Here is a 19302-nt window from a genome sequence, read left to right as displayed (position 1 = left end):
TAAAAAAATAAGCGCGTTCTTCTCCTTCAACCAATTGTCAACGCGAGGGTAAATAAATAAAAAATGTCCGCTTAAAATAAATACTATTTTCAAAAGATTTTTGAATTTTTAGCCCCGTAGGAACCTTCCATACGTCACTTTTATTGTAGCTGACAGTGACTGTAATTATGGCTTACTTAGCCCATGCTTATCCAGAGCTGCCTTGTTGATCCCCGCCCTAAAAACTATCATCTTCAAAAGCTTCCAGGTTTGTTGTGGTCGTAGAACAGCAGACGACGAAGGTGGGGAAGCAACAAAGCAAATAAGAAATTCATTCATTTCGTTTGAAGTACGTACTACTCGATTTGAACAGTTCAAAGCGGCATTGTACCATCGGGCAGAATCCAAACGGTTGATGCATTGAAAATGTCGGAGCTCTGTTGATGAATTTTCACCAGCACTCTTCCACAAGACGCGCGCGAAGCAAACGATAGCAAAGGAGATATGGACTTGAATTGGTTGTTTACCACCCGTGGCTTTCCCGCATCCCAGGATTAGTCTTGTACACCTTTTGCACTTGTACAGAGCGTTCGGGAACGAAATTAGTTGTGGATGGGTTTGCTGTTGACAAGCAAGGTTTGTTATCAAAAAGCATGCTGTACGTTACAAACCCCCATTTTGATACTTTTCTTTTCTACAGGGAAGGATTTTTACTACCAAACTAGATAGGAATGAAATTTGTTGTGGCTGGTTTGTTTGTTGACAAGCAAGGTTTATTATCAAAAAGCATGTTGTACATTATGAACCCACTTTCATACTTTTCTTTTTTACAGGGAAGGATTTTTTTACCAAAGTAGACAGGATATTTATTCTTAATCCCACAATGTCTTGGTAATAAATCGTAAGAAAATGCCAAAAAGATTTCACCGTATTAATAGATGTATCAGCAAAATTGTAATACTAACTCGTGTTTTTTCGTTTAATGTAGACTACAAATCATGCTGAATTAGAATAGTATGTTGATCGAGGCTGGGTGCCAAAGCAATGGATGATAATTGTAAGCGCGATTGGAAATATCCATGATTTATTAACGTTCTCTCATGTTACGGTATTTTATTAAAGACAAATTGAAGTGTATATCTGGGCTCCCTTCTTTTCTGTGGCCCCGTTTCCCCTTGACTCGTAATAAGCCCGTAGGGGGTCATGCCCCTACTGTACGGTATATATAAAAACAACATATATCGAGGTTTGGAGGGCTCTGGCCGGAAAGGGGACGTGGGGGTCCTCATAGTTCGATGAAATGCTTATGGAGGGCTATGTCGCTACCCACAAATCCGAATTAAAGGTTAATCGCTCCTGTAAAAATGTTCCAAATCTTCAGCTCTTCTTCCGGCTTCTCTTAGCCAAGCACTGGGTAATCTCCCCGGTGAGTCAATTGAGGCAGTGTCTCCCCCTGCCTTGGTTGACAGCAATTTTTGAAATGGTTATTCAACCTTTTAAAAGTTGCAAAATATTTTTTCATGTGGAGAATTATCAATACAAATTTTGTTTTACATTAATTTTGAAAAATTTGTTTTTCGTACTTACTTTGTTTTCACACTCTATACATTCCTGACATTTACACTTTTTTCTTTTAAGGATTGGACTCTAATCACTGCTGAGATGGCCACTGATGTGCAGTTCTTGTACTGCGAATTCCCGGATTGCCTTTGAATGATTGCCGATGACATCTCAATTCTGTAGTTGGTAGATATCTGTTGAACATAGTTGAAACTCATATTTACCAGAGTTTTGTTTACCTGCAGAATAATTTTGTAATATTGGATAATTCATTAATAATTATTATTATTCAATCTTTGTATATATTGGATTATACGGTGTATTGAAGTAGTTTCTCAGAATTTAATTTAACTCTTTCGGGGATCGATCCCCAAACTTTCGGTGTGCATTGCCGATGCTCAACCGTTGAGCCATGAGTTATAAATAATTATTCACTAATATTAGAAGGCACGAAAAGATAATAAAGGCAATTTTTATAGGCTCGTAAAATTATGTGCTAACCTGACTGATGTTACATAAGGTTCATAGCTCTGTGGTAGAACGTTGGTGTATGGATCTAAAGTTTCCGGGTTCAAATCCCGTCGGAAGTTTAGCACATTAATTTATGGTAAATCGTTTCGCAATTCAATTAGATGTATTTATTATAGACATATTAAAAGGAAATTGTCTTGAATCATGCTACAAAAATTATTCTAAGTCCAAATTTGTTAACTCAATTAACACGAAAATGTAGACAGTATGTTAATATGACTTATAGCTCAGTGGTAGAGCATCGGCACGATACGCCACAGATTAAGGGTTCAAATCCTGAAAGAGTCAACCAAATTATTAAAATAATCAACAGTTTCAGATAAATGAATATATATTACAATCTGAAATATGTATGAGATCTTACGGCTGGGGATGACAATGGTTAAAGTCCGTTGCAAAGTGTATAAGTAACACAGGCACGTCGATAAATCGAAATAAACAATTTATTAAAATTTATTATTGAGAATTGTATTAAAGATTACCAAAATATCCGTCCCATTACTTCGTAATGGGGAAGTTTCTCGACCCGACTGGCTCCTGGGAATGTAGACCCCTGGGAATGTTGGAAGCCCAGGACATCAGGAACCCACGTGGAATCGAACCACGGACCTTCGAGTTGCTAGTCGGATGCGATACCTTTCTGGCAACCCCCCTATATCCCCCCATTGATATTTGATCCCCTATGTACAATTTTGCACAGTTACCTTAATGTGTTGAAGACTTAGATTACAATGTAGTATCTCTCATAGCTCAATGGTAGAGCGATGGACTGGAATACGATGTAACTTGGGTTCGAATCCCATTCAGCTGTAGTGGAATTCAGTGTCTATGATGGATAATATGTAGTGACATTAATTAATCGTTTTTTTATTTTTAACAAACATTAAATTGACTGGGATTAATCATCATAGTATGGGTTCGTTTTCCATCTGAGTTGTAATGTTCCGGTATATGCGACCAATAGCCACGTTGAAGAATAGAGCTTTACAAGTCTTTGGTTAAGGCACTCTAATTTTACTTAGAGATTTTGTAACTCATAAATCAGAATTTTCCCAATGGAATTTATTTTTACATTGGAATGTAACTGAACTCTTTAGGGAATCGAACCCTAAATCTTCTACGTACCGCTCCGATGCTATACCGTTGTGCCATTAGACATACACTTTGAATTTCAACTTTTACCATGAACTTAAATGAAACTTGTAATAATAATTTCAAGTAGCCCAAGGTAAATTACTAAAACGCTTGTTAACTGTCGCTGAATAACGTAAATAAAGTAAATTAGCAAACATATTGTATCTTTTCGTAAAGATAAAATAAAAAAAAAAGAAAAAGATAAGAATGGATATAGATGCCCTGCACTCGCGACGAGTTATCACCTGTAGAAGTGCTTTATGGAGAAGGGCAGCACGAACGGCGGAATCGACTCCACCGCTTACTAGCATGAGCACGATCTTATCACGTCCGACCGTGCGCCGGATGTAATCGTTACACTGCTGCTCGCGTTTCTCCAATGTGAAACCTCCTTGCAATCCACAGATTTCGAATAAGAAGGCATGCAACATTTTTCGTCCTGTAATTTGACACCAGCCGTTAAGATCAATGTTTCGCACTCAATGGAAAGGAAACCAACATACCGTTTTCAGTCAAATCATGGAACTGGACTCAGTAATATCAGCAATAGCGGAAATAATATGATGTGAAGATTTTGCGACGTAACGCAACCCTTCTGCAACCTTGTCTAAGCTGTCACAATACCATTTAACCATTAACCATGTAATACCATTTGCCGAGTCTCTAAGCCTTTAAACAATAGCCACTCCGTTTCTACTTGGATCTCAAATTGCCCATCGCGAATATTTTTCTCTCCACTGTTCCACCTTAACAGAACAAAACAAAAACATAACAACATTCAAATTACTTTACTACATTATTGTTATTTCTGACATACTAAATACTACTGAGAAAAACAATTTGTATGATAAAAATGTGATATAAAACAGAATTGTTTACCTAACTCCTTATTGAGTATTTGCTTGCCAAATAAATTCTCAGCACTGGAAGACCTCAGCCTGAAGTTTATTGGATTGTATAGTGGGGCGTAAACCACGTACACTGAGTTAGGACCTGTGCAAAAGTAATATGAAGTTCTTTTTGGCTCAACCATTTCATCGATTTGACCCTGAACATCTGTATACACTTCTATGTTTCCACAAGTTAAGTGTAACAATAACATTAAGCAGAAAAGCCAACTAAAATATTCTGTGCTTTGTTTTTGGTTTCAGTCTTTACCTCCTGAAATTATAGTTGCTTTATAGCCTTGTTAAAGCAGAAAGGCATCTGTGGTTTCCAAGGCTAGAATATCAGATTCCACACATTGTTTCCTGACTCTGTTATCAATAACCTAAAATCTAAATTTTTTAAATTAATAAACTTTTATATCATTTATCACCCATGGTTGTGTGGGTGGGTGTCTGCCTAGGAAGCTTGTGGAATAAATCTCCATTTGTGAAAACAAGTGATCTAAAGGTATAGGTCATATGTTATTTCATTTTACCAATTTCCATTTTTTTTTTTTAACTATTAACGAATCCCTAACAACTAGGACACATCTGATGAACCATGAATTTCTACTGCAGACGATCCACTAAACAGTGTGGCCATCTATTGATAAGATATCTAGTTTTATTTGATTAATTAAGCCCGACATTTTAAGACCGACTTATTGTATACAAAATCGGCTTAGAATTTTGACTTGGAATTCAATAAAACTAAACCTATAGAACTATTAGTTTTCCATTCAATTAATCGATATTTGGATGAAACGGAACCAGAGTAGCAAACAATCTTTTCCAATTTAAAAAAGGGCAGCACTTTTTTTTTTTTTTACAGTTGATTTAACGAGAAAACCAACGATTTAATCGAAATCAACGTTCAATTTGGGTTATTCCATGTGGTTTTTGTCGAATTCCATGAGATGTGGAAACGGGGAAAATCATCTCATGAAATACTCAAGCAATCGCTAGTTTCTCTACTAGATGTCTTGAAAATTTTGTGAGCAACTGAATCACGATTCCGTAGCTGAACGAAAGAGGGACTGCAATAGAATTCGTCTGCTAGGCAGAGAAAAAACATGGAACGTCTACTGCTTGACTTTTTATTAGGTGAGACATCTCTTTATCTGTTTGTACTAACAAAATAAAATATTTCGTAATGAACAGCAGAACATGCAAAACATGCTTGTCTGTCCATCTCAGTGATGAGATGGCAAATTTGTTGAGTAAATCTGACTAAGGAAGCAAATCTGAGAAGTGTTCCTAAAAGTAACTTGTCCCAGTGTGATTTTCATAGCAATCCATCATTTTTTCCAAAGATTTTTTTATGAAGCTACAACATAGAAGGTTGGCCACTTCTTACAGTAGAAAACCATTTGGGGTGCACCATTTAGATAAATGATCAAAGATTTATTATTTTGCAGGTCGTGACCCAGTAAGCATCATACAGGGAGCTCCTATGTATGAAAGGAACTTTCTTCAGTATTGATACTGGGATAAATGACTTTGTTCTCATCAACTTTCAGTTTAAAGAAACCATTAACTCCTCAAAGACCACAAGTACACCTGTTACCACCACCCGGTTCCAAATCGATGATTGCTTGGATTCTAGAAAAAAACAATGCTCGGTAAAGTAAATTTTACAGTTGCCAACCACAATAGTTCCGCACTGTAATAAAATCTCGGTCAGTGACTCGGTGTCGCCAACGTGATACAAAGTTATTCAACTCTTTACATCAAACCTGTTGAGAAGGATGCCCCAGGCTGGACACTATTACTCCAATTGAAAATGAATGGACACAGGTAACAAGTTTAGAGAGACTTTTATCAGATCACCTTGCAACCTCTTACTTTCATTTGAAAGTAATTCAAGTAGGTCGTCCTAATGCAATAATAATTTCCGATTTAATTTTTTGAATTAGTTCATTTATAGCACTCATGCAAGATGCAACCACCATTTAGACATCTTAAAAACGTATTTTAGGATATGCAAACTATGGCACTTAATTTTTATATAATACTTCGCAAGTTTGTCGCATGTGAAAAAGAATAAAAATGGAATGTGATGCCTAGGTAGCATAATGAGGTCAGAAGATTGCCCAACATCTATGGAAAAATGACTTGATTGATGGTAGTATTTTGTTCCAAGACTGTTGAATGTCTATTGTGAAGGTTTATCAGATAGTTGTACTGACACCACCTATTTTTTTCTAGAACCAGCTATATTTAGCAGGTTGGCTTTATTGGAGAACTGTTAAACATTTGATATTCATAATGTTCGCAAGGCTTTTAAGAAAATAGTTTTCATTGCACTGGCGACAATTCGGAATGGCGAGGTGCGAATGAATCGGATTAAAAGTCAGCGTGGAAATGCAATAGGTAACAAAAAGTTTATGAGTTGTAGTAATTTTTGATATTAAAAAATTGTTAGTTCCGCAGCTGGCAAGAAATGAGAGGACGATTGGTGATGAGACAATTTATTCTAATCGCTGTAACTCATGGACACGTCGACATTCGTGGTAATCAAACTTAGAACGTCTGCAATGCGAAATTTTTCACCAATATAAAGGAAAGCTGCAAACATATTTTCAGCATTTTTAATAAAAAAATAAGCGCGTTCATTCCCTTCAACCAATTGTCAACGCGAGGGTAAATAAATAAAAAATGTCCGCTTAAAATAAATACTATTTTCAAAAGATTTTTGAATTTTTAGCCCCGTAGGAACCTTCCATACGTCACTTTTATTGTAGCTGACAGTGACTGTAATTATGGCTTACTTAGCCCATGCTTATCCAGAGCTGCCTTGTTGATCCCCGCCCTAAAAACTATCATCTTCAAAAGCTTCCAGGTTTGTTGTGGTCGTAGAACAGCAGACGACGAAGGTGGGGAAGCAACAAAGCAAATAAGAAATTCATTCATTTCGTTTGAAGTACGTACTACTCGATTTGAACAGTTCAAAGCGGCATTGTACCATCGGGCAGAATCCAAACGGTTGATGCATTGAAAATGTCGGAGCTCTGTTGATGAATTTTCACCAGCACTCTTCCACAAGACGCGCGCGAAGCAAACGATAGCAAAGGAGATATGGACTTGAATTGGTTGTTTACCACCCGTGGCTTTCCCGCATCCCAGGATTAGTCTTGTACACCTTTTGCACTTGTACAGAGCGTTCGGGAACGAAATTAGTTGTGGATGGGTTTGCTGTTGACAAGCAAGGTTTGTTATCAAAAAGCATGCTGTACGTTACAAACCCCCATTTTGATACTTTTCTTTTCTACAGGGAAGGATTTTTACTACCAAACTAGATAGGAATGAAATTTGTTGTGGCTGGTTTGTTTGTTGACAAGCAAGGTTTATTATCAAAAAGCATGTTGTACATTATGAACCCACTTTCATACTTTTCTTTTTTACAGGGAAGGATTTTTTTACCAAAGTAGACAGGATATTTATTCTTAATCCCACAATGTCTTGGTAATAAATCGTAAGAAAATGCCAAAAAGATTTCACCGTATTAATAGATGTATCAGCAAAATTGTAATACTAACTCGTGTTTTTTCGTTTAATGTAGACTACAAATCATGCTGAATTAGAATAGTATGTTGATCGAGGCTGGGTGCCAAAGCAATGGATGATAATTGTAAGTGCGATTGGAAATATCCATGATTTATTAACGTTCTCTCATGTTACGGTATTTTATTAAAGACAAATTGAAGTGTATATCTGGGCTCCCTTCTTTTCTGTGGCCCCGTTTCCCCTTGACTCGTAATAAGCCCGTAGGGGGTCATGCCCCTACTGTACGGTATATATAAAAACAACATATATCGAGGTTTGGAGGGCTCTGGCCGGAAAGGGGACGTGGGGGTCCTCATAGTTCGATGAAATGCTTATGGAGGGCTATGTCGCTACCCACAAATCCGAATTAAAGGTTAATCGCTCCTGTAAAAATGTTCCAAATCTTCAGCTCTTCTTCCGGCTTCTCTTAGCCAAGCACTGGGTAATCTCCCCGGTGAGTCAATTGAGGCAGTGTCTCCCCCTGCCTTGGTTGACAGCAATTTTTGAAATGGTTATTCAACCTTTTAAAAGTTGCAAAATATTTTTTCATGTGGAGAATTATCAATACAAATTTTGTTTTACATTAATTTTGAAAAATTTGTTTTTCGTACTTACTTTGTTTTCACACTCTATACATTCCTGACATTTACACTTTTTTCTTTTAAGGATTGGACTCTAATCACTGCTGAGATGGCCACTGATGTGCAGTTCTTGTACTGCGAATTCCCGGATTGCCTTTGAATGATTGCCGATGACATCTCAATTCTGTAGTTGGTAGATATCTGTTGAACATAGTTGAAACTCATATTTACCAGAGTTTTGTTTACCTGCAGAATAATTTTGTAATATTGGATAATTCATTAATAATTATTATTATTCAATCTTTGTATATATTGGATTATACGGTGTATTGAAGTAGTTTCTCAGAATTTAATTTAACTCTTTCGGGGATCGATCCCCAAACTTTCGGTGTGCATTGCCGATGCTCAACCGTTGAGCCATGAGTTATAAATAATTATTCACTAATATTAGAAGGCACGAAAAGATAATAAAGGCAATTTTTATAGGCTCGTAAAATTATGTGCTAACCTGACTGATGTTACATAAGGTTCATAGCTCTGTGGTAGAACGTTGGTGTATGGATCTAAAGTTTCCGGGTTCAAATCCCGTCGGAAGTTTAGCACATTAATTTATGGTAAATCGTTTCGCAATTCAATTAGATGTATTTATTATAGACATATTAAAAGGAAATTGTCTTGAATCATGCTACAAAAATTATTCTAAGTCCAAATTTGTTAACTCAATTAACACGAAAATGTAGACAGTATGTTAATATGACTTATAGCTCAGTGGTAGAGCATCGGCACGATACGCCACAGATTAAGGGTTCAAATCCTGAAAGAGTCAACCAAATTATTAAAATAATCAACAGTTTCAGATAAATGAATATATATTACAATCTGAAATATGTATGAGATCTTACGGCTGGGGATGACAATGGTTAAAGTCCGTTGCAAAGTGTATAAGTAACACAGGCACGTCGATAAATCGAAATAAACAATTTATTAAAATTTATTATTGAGAATTGTATTAAAGATTACCAAAATATCCGTCCCATTACTTCGTAATGGGGAAGTTTCTCGACCCGACTGGCTCCTGGGAATGTAGACCCCTGGGAATGTTGGAAGCCCAGGACATCAGGAACCCACGTGGAATCGAACCACGGACCTTCGAGTTGCTAGTCGGATGCGATACCTTTCTGGCAACCCCCTATATCCCCCCATTGATATTTGATCCCCTATGTACAATTTTGCACAGTTACCTTAATGTGTTGAAGACTTAGATTACAATGTAGTATCTCTCATAGCTCAATGGTAGAGCGATGGACTGGAATACGATGTAACTTGGGTTCGAATCCCATTCAGCTGTAGTGGAATTCAGTGTCTATGATGGATAATATGTAGTGACATTAATTAATCGTTTTTTTATTTTTAACAAACATTAAATTGACTGGGATTAATCATCATAGTATGGGTTCGTTTTCCATCTGAGTTGTAATGTTCCGGTATATGCGACCAATAGCCACGTTGAAGAATAGAGCTTTACAAGTCTTTGGTTAAGGCACTCTAATTTTACTTAGAGATTTTGTAACTCATAAATCAGAATTTTCCCAATGGAATTTATTTTTACATTGGAATGTAACTGAACTCTTTAGGGAATCGAACCCTAAATCTTCTACGTACCGCTCCGATGCTATACCGTTGTGCCATTAGACATACACTTTGAATTTCAACTTTTACCATGAACTTAAATGAAACTTGTAATAATAATTTCAAGTAGCCCAAGGTAAATTACTAAAACGCTTGTTAACTGTCGCTGAATAACGTAAATAAAGTAAATTAGCAAACATATTGTATCTTTTCGTAAAGATAAAATAAAAAAAAAAGAAAAAGATAAGAATGGATATAGATGCCCTGCACTCGCGACGAGTTATCACCTGTAGAAGTGCTTTATGGAGAAGGGCAGCACGAACGGCGGAATCGACTCCACCGCTTACTAGCATGAGCACGATCTTATCACGTCCGACCGTGCGCCGGATGTAATCGTTACACTGCTGCTCGCGTTTCTCCAATGTGAAACCTCCTTGCAATCCACAGATTTCGAATAAGAAGGCATGCAACATTTTTCGTCCTGTAATTTGACACCAGCCGTTAAGATCAATGTTTCGCACTCAATGGAAAGGAAACCAACATACCGTTTTCAGTCAAATCATGGAACTGGACTCAGTAATATCAGCAATAGCGGAAATAATATGATGTGAAGATTTTGCGACGTAACGCAACCCTTCTGCAACCTTGTCTAAGCTGTCACAATACCATTTAACCATTAACCATGTAATACCATTTGCCGAGTCTCTAAGCCTTTAAACAATAGCCACTCCGTTTCTACTTGGATCTCAAATTGCCCATCGCGAATATTTTTCTCTCCACTGTTCCACCTTAACAGAACAAAACAAAAACATAACAACATTCAAATTACTTTACTACATTATTGTTATTTCTGACATACTAAATACTACTGAGAAAAACAATTTGTATGATAAAAATGTGATATAAAACAGAATTGTTTACCTAACTCCTTATTGAGTATTTGCTTGCCAAATAAATTCTCAGCACTGGAAGACCTCAGCCTGAAGTTTATTGGATTGTATAGTGGGGCGTAAACCACGTACACTGAGTTAGGACCTGTGCAAAAGTAATATGAAGTTCTTTTTGGCTCAACCATTTCATCGATTTGACCCTGAACATCTGTATACACTTCTATGTTTCCACAAGTTAAGTGTAACAATAACATTAAGCAGAAAAGCCAACTAAAATATTCTGTGCTTTGTTTTTGGTTTCAGTCTTTACCTCCTGAAATTATAGTTGCTTTATAGCCTTGTTAAAGCAGAAAGGCATCTGTGGTTTCCAAGGCTAGAATATCAGATTCCACACATTGTTTCCTGACTCTGTTATCAATAACCTAAAATCTAAATTTTTTAAATTAATAAACTTTTATATCATTTATCACCCATGGTTGTGTGGGTGGGTGTCTGCCTAGGAAGCTTGTGGAATAAATCTCCATTTGTGAAAACAAGTGATCTAAAGGTATAGGTCATATGTTATTTCATTTTACCAATTTCCATTTTTTTTTTTAACTATTAACGAATCCCTAACAACTAGGACACATCTGATGAACCATGAATTTCTACTGCAGACGATCCACTAAACAGTGTGGCCATCTATTGATAAGATATCTAGTTTTATTTGATTAATTAAGCCCGACATTTTAAGACCGACTTATTGTATACAAAATCGGCTTAGAATTTTGACTTGGAATTCAATAAAACTAAACCTATAGAAGTATTAGTTTTCCATTCAATTAATCGATATTTGGATGAAACGGAACCAGAGTAGCAAACAATCTTTTCCAATTTAAAAAAGGGCAGCACTTTTTTTTTTTTACAGTTGGTTTAACGAGAAAACCAACGATTTAATCGAAATCAACGTTCAATTTGGGTTATTCCATGTGGTTTTTGTCGAATTCCATGAGATGTGGAAACGGGGAAAATCATCTCATGAAATACTCAAGCAATCGCTAGTTTCTCTACTAGATGTCTTGAAAATTTTGTGAGCAACTGAATCACGATTCCGTAGCTGAACGAAAGAGGGACTGCAATAGAATTCGTCTGCTAGGCAGAGAAAAAACATGGAACGTCTACTGCTTGACTTTTTATTAGGTGAGACATCTCTTTATCTGTTTGTACTAACAAAATAAAATATTTCGTAATGAACAGCAGAAAGAAAACGTCATGACTACTCAGTTTGGGAAGTTTATGACAATTAGCCATCTTCTAGTTTACAATATTCACACTTAATGTTGATCTATTTATATTTTGGAAGGGAAAAGTGGGGTCATGTTCTATTGACTGTCACCGTTTAACCAGAGATCAGTTACCAATCAGGCGGCGCTACCTTAACTAAATTTTCAATGGACCAATCTACCATCTTAAAATATAAATAATGGTCTAGCTTACATTTCTAGATATTATGCTAACATAGATAATAAGAATATTTTTTGAAGAACTAAACGCGATGGACTGATTCAACTAACACCATACACATTCTAATAGAAAAAGGTCCCAAATGGACACCAACTACCAGAGTAAGAAACGGGATGAAAATGCCACTACTTGACTGTGTGCATTGCAATGAAACCTGTAACCCATTAACACAATAGGCCTATACAATAAATTTAACGACGTGACTGACAAATTAAATAACCTATTAAATTTTAATGAAATTTTTGCCTTTATAATCAAATGGGATTTGAACCCATGACTAACTCCATCTTAAGCAAGTGCTCTACCTCAGAGCAACGGACCTTGTAATGCCAAAAGCAAGATTAACAAATAATTTTGTGAGTCTAAAAAAATTGTCGAGTCAATATTTTCGTATCGTGCCTTCTGTAGACAACGAAAATTAATGAGCGTTTACGTATGATTCACGGTTAAATCGTTGGGTGTTTCATGTTTTCGTGCATGTCGCATTTTTGTTGATGTATGAAAACCAATGCGAACTGAATATTTTCCTTGTAAAAAATTAAAAAAATAAGTACTTGACTGACATAGGAGGGCAGCATTGGAAAATGATTTGAACAAAATACCACATTATAGTTGAATTCTCGAAGACGTAGTGTGTAAAACCGAATAGTCGTAGCACCATTAGTGGTCACAGCAGGAGTCAAGCTTGGGCGTACGGGGATTGTCCATTTGTTATAAGTTAAAACGATCCACGAGCGCTGGAAAACGTAAAATTGTTGAGCTCAATTTAGGGCGGGAATTTTAGTAACAAAACTTACTTGACATTAACATTTTCGCCCATGAATGCATGGTTGTTCGAAGCACAAGAACCATTGACGTAATTTTCCCAAGTGCTGCAACGTAAAGAGTCGAAAGCAGTTAGATTTGTAATGGATTCCACGAAAAAAATTTATCACACGACAATGACTTCAACAGGATGACCAGGTTCAGGATTCAACACGAGAAAATGAATATCTTCATCAGGAATCCCTTCAAAGAAAAGAAGGATCACCAGTAGATTTAGCATGCTGATCAGACCACAAGAAACCCATGGCTTTCCTTTTTTGTGGAACTGCGCATCATTTTTCAAAAGTCATTGTGTGTGAATTCAAAATAACTTTGTTTGATCCTTTGGTACTGCTACAACAGTGGCAACTGGTTTATTTTTAGCCCTTTTCAGGCATTTTCACATGTCCACTATTTGGCATCTTTTTCTCACATCCCCTAGAAATAAATGTATTTAAATAAAAATTGATATTTATGGAGTGTTAGAATGCCAATTACCTGTCAAGTATTCTTCTCTTTGAAGGCTTTCATCAGGATGAATAATGGCTGTTCAACTTCTGAATTACAACTTGTAAATATGCTGGATTTCGTATTTGTTGAGCCTTCAATCCTGAAACTTATTTTCTAGATCACAGTTGTATTAATCAGCTAAAATAATATAAAACAATGATTATTGTGGATTTGTGGGATAAGGTTTGTCACCTAATGTTATAATTGTTATATAATACATAAGATAATTTGGATGAAGATTGGGTAAAACTTACATTTTTGTGATAGTCAGTTTCACAATACTGTCCTTTAACCATTACGTATTTGTTTTGAATCTTTATTTTTGTTTTTCTCCTGAAATTTCTTGTGCAAAAACGAGCTCACTGTTTACTGGTAAGTGGTAAACATGAAAGGTCAGCTTAAAGCAGGGTGCAGGGCATAAGAAAGTTACCCAAAGGTCCGCAACGAACGCCACGAGTAACGTGGTCCATTTTTGCATTTATATAAAAAATTATGGTCCCAATGCAAAAAAAAACGTTATTTTCGTAATTTTCTTTGATTTCTAAATTGAAATCATGAATTTTAACTACATATAGAATTTTGCCAAAAATGAAAAAAGTGGGAAGGCCTTCTCACTTTTGTCAAAATCCCCCAAAAAACAATATCTTTTGGAATTTAATGAAAATCAAACATTTTACTCAAAATTGAACGCTGATTTCGGAAAGTTAGTTTGTTTTTCCGTCAGACTAGCTACTTTTTAAATAAACAGAACAAAAGTGCTGTTTGCGCAACATCTCCAATGCGCTTCATCTCAATGGTCTCCGCAATGCGTCACATTTCCTGAAACAGCAGAGGGTACGAAACCCGCACTACACAATGAAAGTGTGTCCGAGCAAAAGCAAGTAACCTAAACCTTGGGCCGAACGAACTTACACTGACTGCAAGTGTTATGTACATGTCAAGATGCATTAGATAATTTCGAATTATATCTGGATTGAACTCTGTTGGAGATCGATCCATTAACTTTCGGCACACCAGGTCGATGCTCAACCATAGAGCCATAATGGAAAATCCTCAAAAGTTAATGATGAACGTTCATTGTATACGCTATTGATGCCATGAAATTGTGATTGACAGTTGTCCTCGGTCGTCAAAGAAGAGCTTAAGCTCCTGAATCTACCACGTTTTTAAAGAACCGGATGACGAGAGACTGCGAGAATTTAAAATACCACTTCATCCAGAAAAGAAACAGTGACACCATTTCGGATAGCTGAACTTGCATTCACAAATCAACTGCATGTTGGTTTGACACAATCGCATCGTTTCCAAGATACAATCCCTCGAACTGAAACAACAAAAAGTTAGGTTGACAGTAAAAATTTGGTCAACAAAAAAAAAAAAAAAAAAAAAACGAATTTCAAAATAATATAGCAACAAATCAAGAACAACAAGAAGTAAAAAAAGCAGCGCCCAGTAAATTCATGGCATTAGGCCTACATAAGGTGGAGAGCGAGGTTTGCCTCCTTCTCCCGTCGTATAGTGCTAGACAGATGACTTAGAAGCATTTGCGGTGGACAATGCCAGGGCCGGACTCGTCGTATTCCTGCTTGGAGATCCACATCTGTTGGAAGGTGGATAGAGAGGCCAAGATGGAGCCACCGATCCAGACGGAGTATTTGCGCTCAGGGGGAGCGATGATCTTGATCTTGATGGTGGATGGGGCGAGGGCAGTGATTTCCTTTTGCATACGATCAGCAATACCGGGGTACATGGTGGTGCCACCGGAGAGGACAGTGTTGGCGTACAGATCCTTACGGATGTCGACGTCACACTTCATGATCGAGTTGTAGACCGTCTCGTGGATGCCGCAGGATTCCATACCCAAGAATGAGGGCTGGAAGAGGGCTTCGGGGCAACGGAAACGTTCGTTACCGATGGTGATGACCTGTCAATACAAGAAAAAGAAGGTTACAATCAAGCAGCTGAAACTAGACGCATCAGTCACGGATAAACATCAGCATACCTGGCCATCGGGCAATTCGTAGGATTTCTCCAAGGAGGTGGAGGCAGCGGCGGTGGCCATTTCCTGTTCGAAGTCTAGGGCGACGTAGCACAATTTCTCCTTGATGTCACGAACGATTTCACGCTCGGCTGTTGGTCAAATAAAACCCAGAGCTCTTAACTAGAAACTTGGCATGTGGTTTTAAGGCAATCTTTTCATTTTTACCGGTGGTGGTGAAGCTGTAACCGCGCTCAGTCAAGATCTTCATCAAGTAGTCAGTCAAGTCACGGCCGGCCAAGTCCAGACGGAGGATGGCGTGGGGCAGAGCGTAACCTAATTTTTCCAACCAAGATTATGTAATCTTCCTCCTTGATTATTCGTAAAATATTCCGCTTTTCTTATACGACAAACCTTCATAGATGGGAACGGTGTGAGAGACACCATCACCAGAGTCCAAAACGATACCGGTGGTACGACCGGAAGCGTACAGGGAGAGCACAGCTTGGATGGCGACGTACATGGCCGGGCAGTTGAAGGTCTCGAACATGATCTGCAAAAACCAAGGCAAGCAAACAAAGATTGAAACCAATTGACGATTGAAATCTTGGATGAATTTTACCTGGGTCATCTTTTCACGGTTAGCCTTGGGGTTGAGGGGAGCTTCAGTCAGGAGAATGGGGTGCTCCTCAGGGGCGACACGCAATTCGTTGTAGAAGGTGTGATGCCAGATCTTCTCCATGTCGTCCCAGTTGGTGATGATTCCGTGCTCAATCGGGTATTTCAAAGTCAAAATACCACGTTTGGACTGGGCTTCGTCACCGACGTACGAGTCTTTTTGACCCATACCCACCATGACACCCTATTACGGATCGAACAAATTGGTTAGTTTCTACATGCACTCCAGTTTCACTTCTTTTCGTTTCATCGTTGCATGGTTAAAGTCCTAATCCTACAGTTTAACGTTTACAAGGACGCGAATCACAGGCAAGGGCGACTACTATCTCGGATGCCAAAGAGAGAAGAGAGTATCTTTGAGCGACATTGAGATCAGGTGGCTAAGGCCAAACAGAACTGGGGCTATTTTAGCCACAAGACCTACTTCTGTCAAAGCTAATTTTAGCTGGCATCCGACTTCCCGCCATCGCATCCCTCATCGGTCTTTTATGGAAGTGCCAGTATGCCTGGATTTCCCATACAATTTGTTCAAATTTCAAATATTGAATGTCCCTTTCCCAGAACTCTTTTAAACAGCATTTATATTATTTAAAAAAAATATTTAAAAAAAAAACCTTCCCCAAATTTAAATATCAATTTCTTTTGATATTTAAACCCATGAAAAGTCTGATTTCACTTAAAGATTGCTTGATAAATTGAGTGGGATCTTTATACCTGGTGGCGCGGGCGGCCGACGATAGATGGGAAGACGGCACGAGGGGCGTCATCTCCGGCGAATCCAGCCTTGCACATACCGGATCCGTTGTCCACAACCAAAGCGGCAACATCATCGTCACACATGTTGATTGATTAGGGTTTCTTTGGACGAGTAAATGGGTAAAAGATTCTGCAAAAACAAAACAAAACAAAAAACCTTAAGGATTTTTCACAGATGTTAATAAGACGCACTTGAGATATTGTCGCTCGACTTCAAGTGGCTTTCGAATTTTGTCATTCAAACTTAAGCACAGTTTTTCACTAGTTAAAGCTGTAAACCAATTCAACAGAATATCTTACCAGGTACGTTTGCTCTGTGGAGCTATCCGACTGGGGACGATCTGGTGTACTGACAACTCGGAAACGCTCGTCTTATAAAGGGCTCGGGAGGGCTGCCCACTCGCTTATTCCAGACGTCTGACTAGGCCACGTAAGGAGGTGGTAAAAAAAAAAGGAAAAAAAATGAGAGGGAGAGAAAGTGTGTAGGAGAGAGAGAAGGGGGGGTGATTCAAGACCAAAATATCTTTTGCTTCTCTCGAGATCCTGCGTCTTTTTACTATATACTCGCAGACGAAGACCAAACATGGCCTTTAACGTACTCGCCGTTCGGAACCCATTCTCACTCCATATACTGAGCTTGAGCCCATCGCCTATAGATTGCCCTAAGAGTTAAAGAAAAAACCAATTATTTGAATATAAATAAAAATGTTAAGCTCGAAATCTTGGCCAGATGTGTTGATAACCAATAGCTGTAATTACACAGATGAGGGTAACTAGGTCACCTAGTCTAATCGTCCCGCGATCGGAATACGCGTTTCAAATTATATTAATACTGAATTAGAATTATTAACTGTCCGACTGACACTGACGTAGTTGAGTAGACATTAATCATAGTTTTTGGAAAAGGCCATGTTTAATTATAGTAGGGTGACCCGACCATCGTCATTACCTCAATTAGAACTTGGCGAGGAACGGAAGAGTTCGCCTGACCATTTAAGGATCGATCGTGCGGTAAATTCGAATATGGCAAAAAAAGAAAGAGAAAAATGATATTTCGTTACGGTGAGACACAGTGACTACCAGTGACACTCGCTAGCCTTTTAAGTGCTGTATTATTGGGCTGAAAAGAACGGTTTTAGGAAGGATCAGACCAACCAACCAATGCCGGCGTGACCATAAATGGAGAGGGTCGCCGCTTGGATTCCAGCAGCGGCTTGGGCTAATAGAGATTATGGACCTAACATACCATTCCAGACCAGCCGCTTTGTTCAATGCGACACCTAATTCGAAGTGAATTTGAATTCAATCTTCAAAGTTTCGTACGGCGATTACATATTACATTGCAACCAATGTAGGCCGATTTTAAATGAAATCAAATTTGCAACCTTATATATTTTTTTTTTTTTTAGCGTAAATGAAACGTGAAACGGAAAAATCATTGCATATCGATGCATTTTTGTTTACCTAGAAAACGGCTTGCTTCTAGTAACCTACTTCCAAAAATGCGAAATAGCTTTCAAATGACGTTGTCTTTCGCCGTGCAATATTTGTTTTGGCAAACCAAAAAAATAAAAAAAGAATAAAAACAAAATTTGTTTCTTTTCTTACCGTTAGATGGCGGCGAATTTTGGGTTGCGAATGCTCACTAGATGGTGGTGTGCGGCACGCACGATAAAAAACGAAAAGTGATGTCATCGCCGAGTGTAACGTCCAAGATTTCGTCATACACCTGTGCGGTTTCCCATTGTTGAGAAGCTAAAATGAATCCACTAAATTTGGAAAATGACTAGTCAGTAAAAATAATTGGATTTACAAAAGGTTCAACAATCTAATCAAGAACGTAAAACTTACCACCTTGAACAAACATGCAGCCAATATAACAACTGCAACGCCTTCGTCATCCGTTCCAGTTCATCAAATACCTCATTTGACAATCTTGAACAAAAGTCTCCTATTAACACGACCGCGCCAGGGGGAAGAAAACATGAGTTTCGCATCAATTTTCTCTTGTCCTCAATTTTCTGTCTGTTGCCACAAAAATAAAAAATAAAAATAGGGGCATTAGAAAAAAAAATATTAATAAATACAAGATTAAAACAAAATTTAAAAAAAACCTTGTCTTCACGACTTTGTGGTCAAGTTGTTTCTTCCTAGAAAAAAAAAAAAATCTTGATTTCATAATCACATTCTTCTTTTTTTATACGATTCCCCCTCAAAAGTTGTCCACAAATTTAATTTCTCATTTGTCTTTTTTTTTTTTCTTCTTCTTATCTTTCGGCAAAGTATAAAACGCCACT

The 19302-nt window shown here is 37.7% G+C and overlaps 1 protein-coding gene and 6 long non-coding RNA genes across 42 annotated transcripts; 3 read left to right on the top strand and 4 right to left on the bottom strand.

Moving 5' to 3' along the window:
• The first annotated feature begins 22 nt into the window (after positions 1-22).
• Positions 23-1756, top strand: LOC123473921. Of its 4 annotated transcripts, none has more exons than XR_006648401.1 (7): positions 23-48; positions 113-281; positions 353-615; positions 680-750; positions 813-870; positions 968-1036; positions 1618-1756. It is a non-coding gene; the product is annotated as an uncharacterized LOC123473921 (long non-coding RNA). The 4 variants fall into 4 exon arrangements; XR_006648402.1 differs by having other exon boundaries at positions 813-880; XR_006648399.1 differs by lacking the exon at positions 1618-1756 and having other exon boundaries at positions 968-1116.
• Positions 1641-4837, bottom strand: LOC123473922. 10 transcript variants are annotated; one of them, XR_006648411.1, is made up of 6 exons: positions 4363-4828; positions 4084-4197; positions 3708-3950; positions 2553-3643; positions 2435-2436; positions 1764-1778 (listed from the first exon to the last, which is right to left on the bottom strand). It is a non-coding gene; the product is annotated as an uncharacterized LOC123473922 (long non-coding RNA). The 10 variants fall into 10 exon arrangements; XR_006648407.1 differs by lacking the exon at positions 1764-1778 and adding an exon at positions 2155-2346 and having other exon boundaries at positions 2409-2436; XR_006648410.1 differs by lacking the exon at positions 1764-1778 and adding an exon at positions 2155-2346.
• A 326-nt stretch (positions 4838-5163) lies between these two features.
• Positions 5164-8481, top strand: LOC123473920. 22 transcript variants are annotated; one of them, XR_006648385.1, is made up of 13 exons: positions 5234-5471; positions 5549-5585; positions 5651-5752; positions 5815-5927; positions 6047-6255; positions 6339-6503; positions 6556-6773; positions 6838-7006; positions 7078-7340; positions 7405-7475; positions 7538-7595; positions 7693-7761; positions 8343-8481. It is a non-coding gene; the product is annotated as an uncharacterized LOC123473920 (long non-coding RNA). The 22 variants fall into 22 exon arrangements; XR_006648380.1 differs by having other exon boundaries at positions 5218-5234; positions 5292-5471; positions 5549-5927; XR_006648384.1 differs by having other exon boundaries at positions 5220-5234; positions 5651-5927.
• A 970-nt stretch (positions 8482-9451) lies between these two features.
• On the bottom strand, positions 9452-11387 carry LOC116925297. Of its 3 annotated transcripts, none has more exons than XR_006648414.1 (5): positions 11087-11380; positions 10808-10921; positions 10432-10674; positions 9688-10367; positions 9452-9620 (listed from the first exon to the last, which is right to left on the bottom strand). It is a non-coding gene; the product is annotated as an uncharacterized LOC116925297 (long non-coding RNA). The 3 variants fall into 3 exon arrangements; XR_004395404.2 differs by lacking the exon at positions 9452-9620 and having other exon boundaries at positions 9641-10367; positions 11087-11184; positions 11247-11387; XR_006648413.1 differs by lacking the exon at positions 9452-9620 and having other exon boundaries at positions 9641-10367.
• Positions 11388-11744: 357 nt separating this feature from the next.
• On the top strand, positions 11745-12513 carry LOC123473923. Its single transcript, XR_006648415.1, has 2 exons — positions 11745-12241; positions 12300-12513. It is a non-coding gene; the product is annotated as an uncharacterized LOC123473923 (long non-coding RNA).
• A 250-nt stretch (positions 12514-12763) lies between these two features.
• Positions 12764-13766, bottom strand: LOC123473919. Its single transcript, XR_006648376.1, has 4 exons — positions 13582-13766; positions 13077-13521; positions 12882-13016; positions 12764-12806 (listed from the first exon to the last, which is right to left on the bottom strand). It is a non-coding gene; the product is annotated as an uncharacterized LOC123473919 (long non-coding RNA).
• A 1066-nt stretch (positions 13767-14832) lies between these two features.
• LOC123473917 (actin, muscle) lies at positions 14833-17426 on the bottom strand. Its single transcript, XM_045175547.1, has 7 exons — positions 17306-17426; positions 16964-17135; positions 16194-16433; positions 15986-16124; positions 15800-15907; positions 15596-15723; positions 14833-15517 (listed from the first exon to the last, which is right to left on the bottom strand). Exons 2-7 carry the CDS (start codon positions 17087-17089, stop codon positions 15128-15130), a joined length of 1131 nt encoding a protein of 376 aa, XP_045031482.1. The 5' UTR covers positions 17090-17135; positions 17306-17426; the 3' UTR covers positions 14833-15127.
• Positions 17427-19302: the final 1876 nt, after the last annotated feature.

The sequence above is a fragment of the Daphnia magna genome, linkage group LG6, assembly GCF_020631705.1.
Source record: "Daphnia magna isolate NIES linkage group LG6, ASM2063170v1.1, whole genome shotgun sequence".
Taxonomy (NCBI): Eukaryota; Metazoa; Arthropoda; class Branchiopoda; order Diplostraca; family Daphniidae; genus Daphnia; species Daphnia magna.
The sequence above is the reverse complement of the archived record's forward strand: the minus strand, read 5'-3'. Positions and strand labels throughout refer to the sequence as shown.

Excerpts from the sequence above, each read along its gene's own strand:
- LOC123473917 (XM_045175547.1), bottom strand. The coding sequence starts at position 17,089 with ATGTGTGACGATGATGTTGCCGCTTTGGTTGTGGACAACGGATCCGGT. Across the intron at positions 16,125-16,193 it reads ACCGTGAAAAGATGACCCAG|ATCATGTTCGAGACCTTCAA; the intron begins GTAAAATTCATC and ends TGGTTTTTGCAG. Across the intron at positions 15,724-15,799 it reads TTACAGCTTCACCACCACCG|CCGAGCGTGAAATCGTTCGT; the intron begins GTAAAAATGAAA and ends TTTGACCAACAG.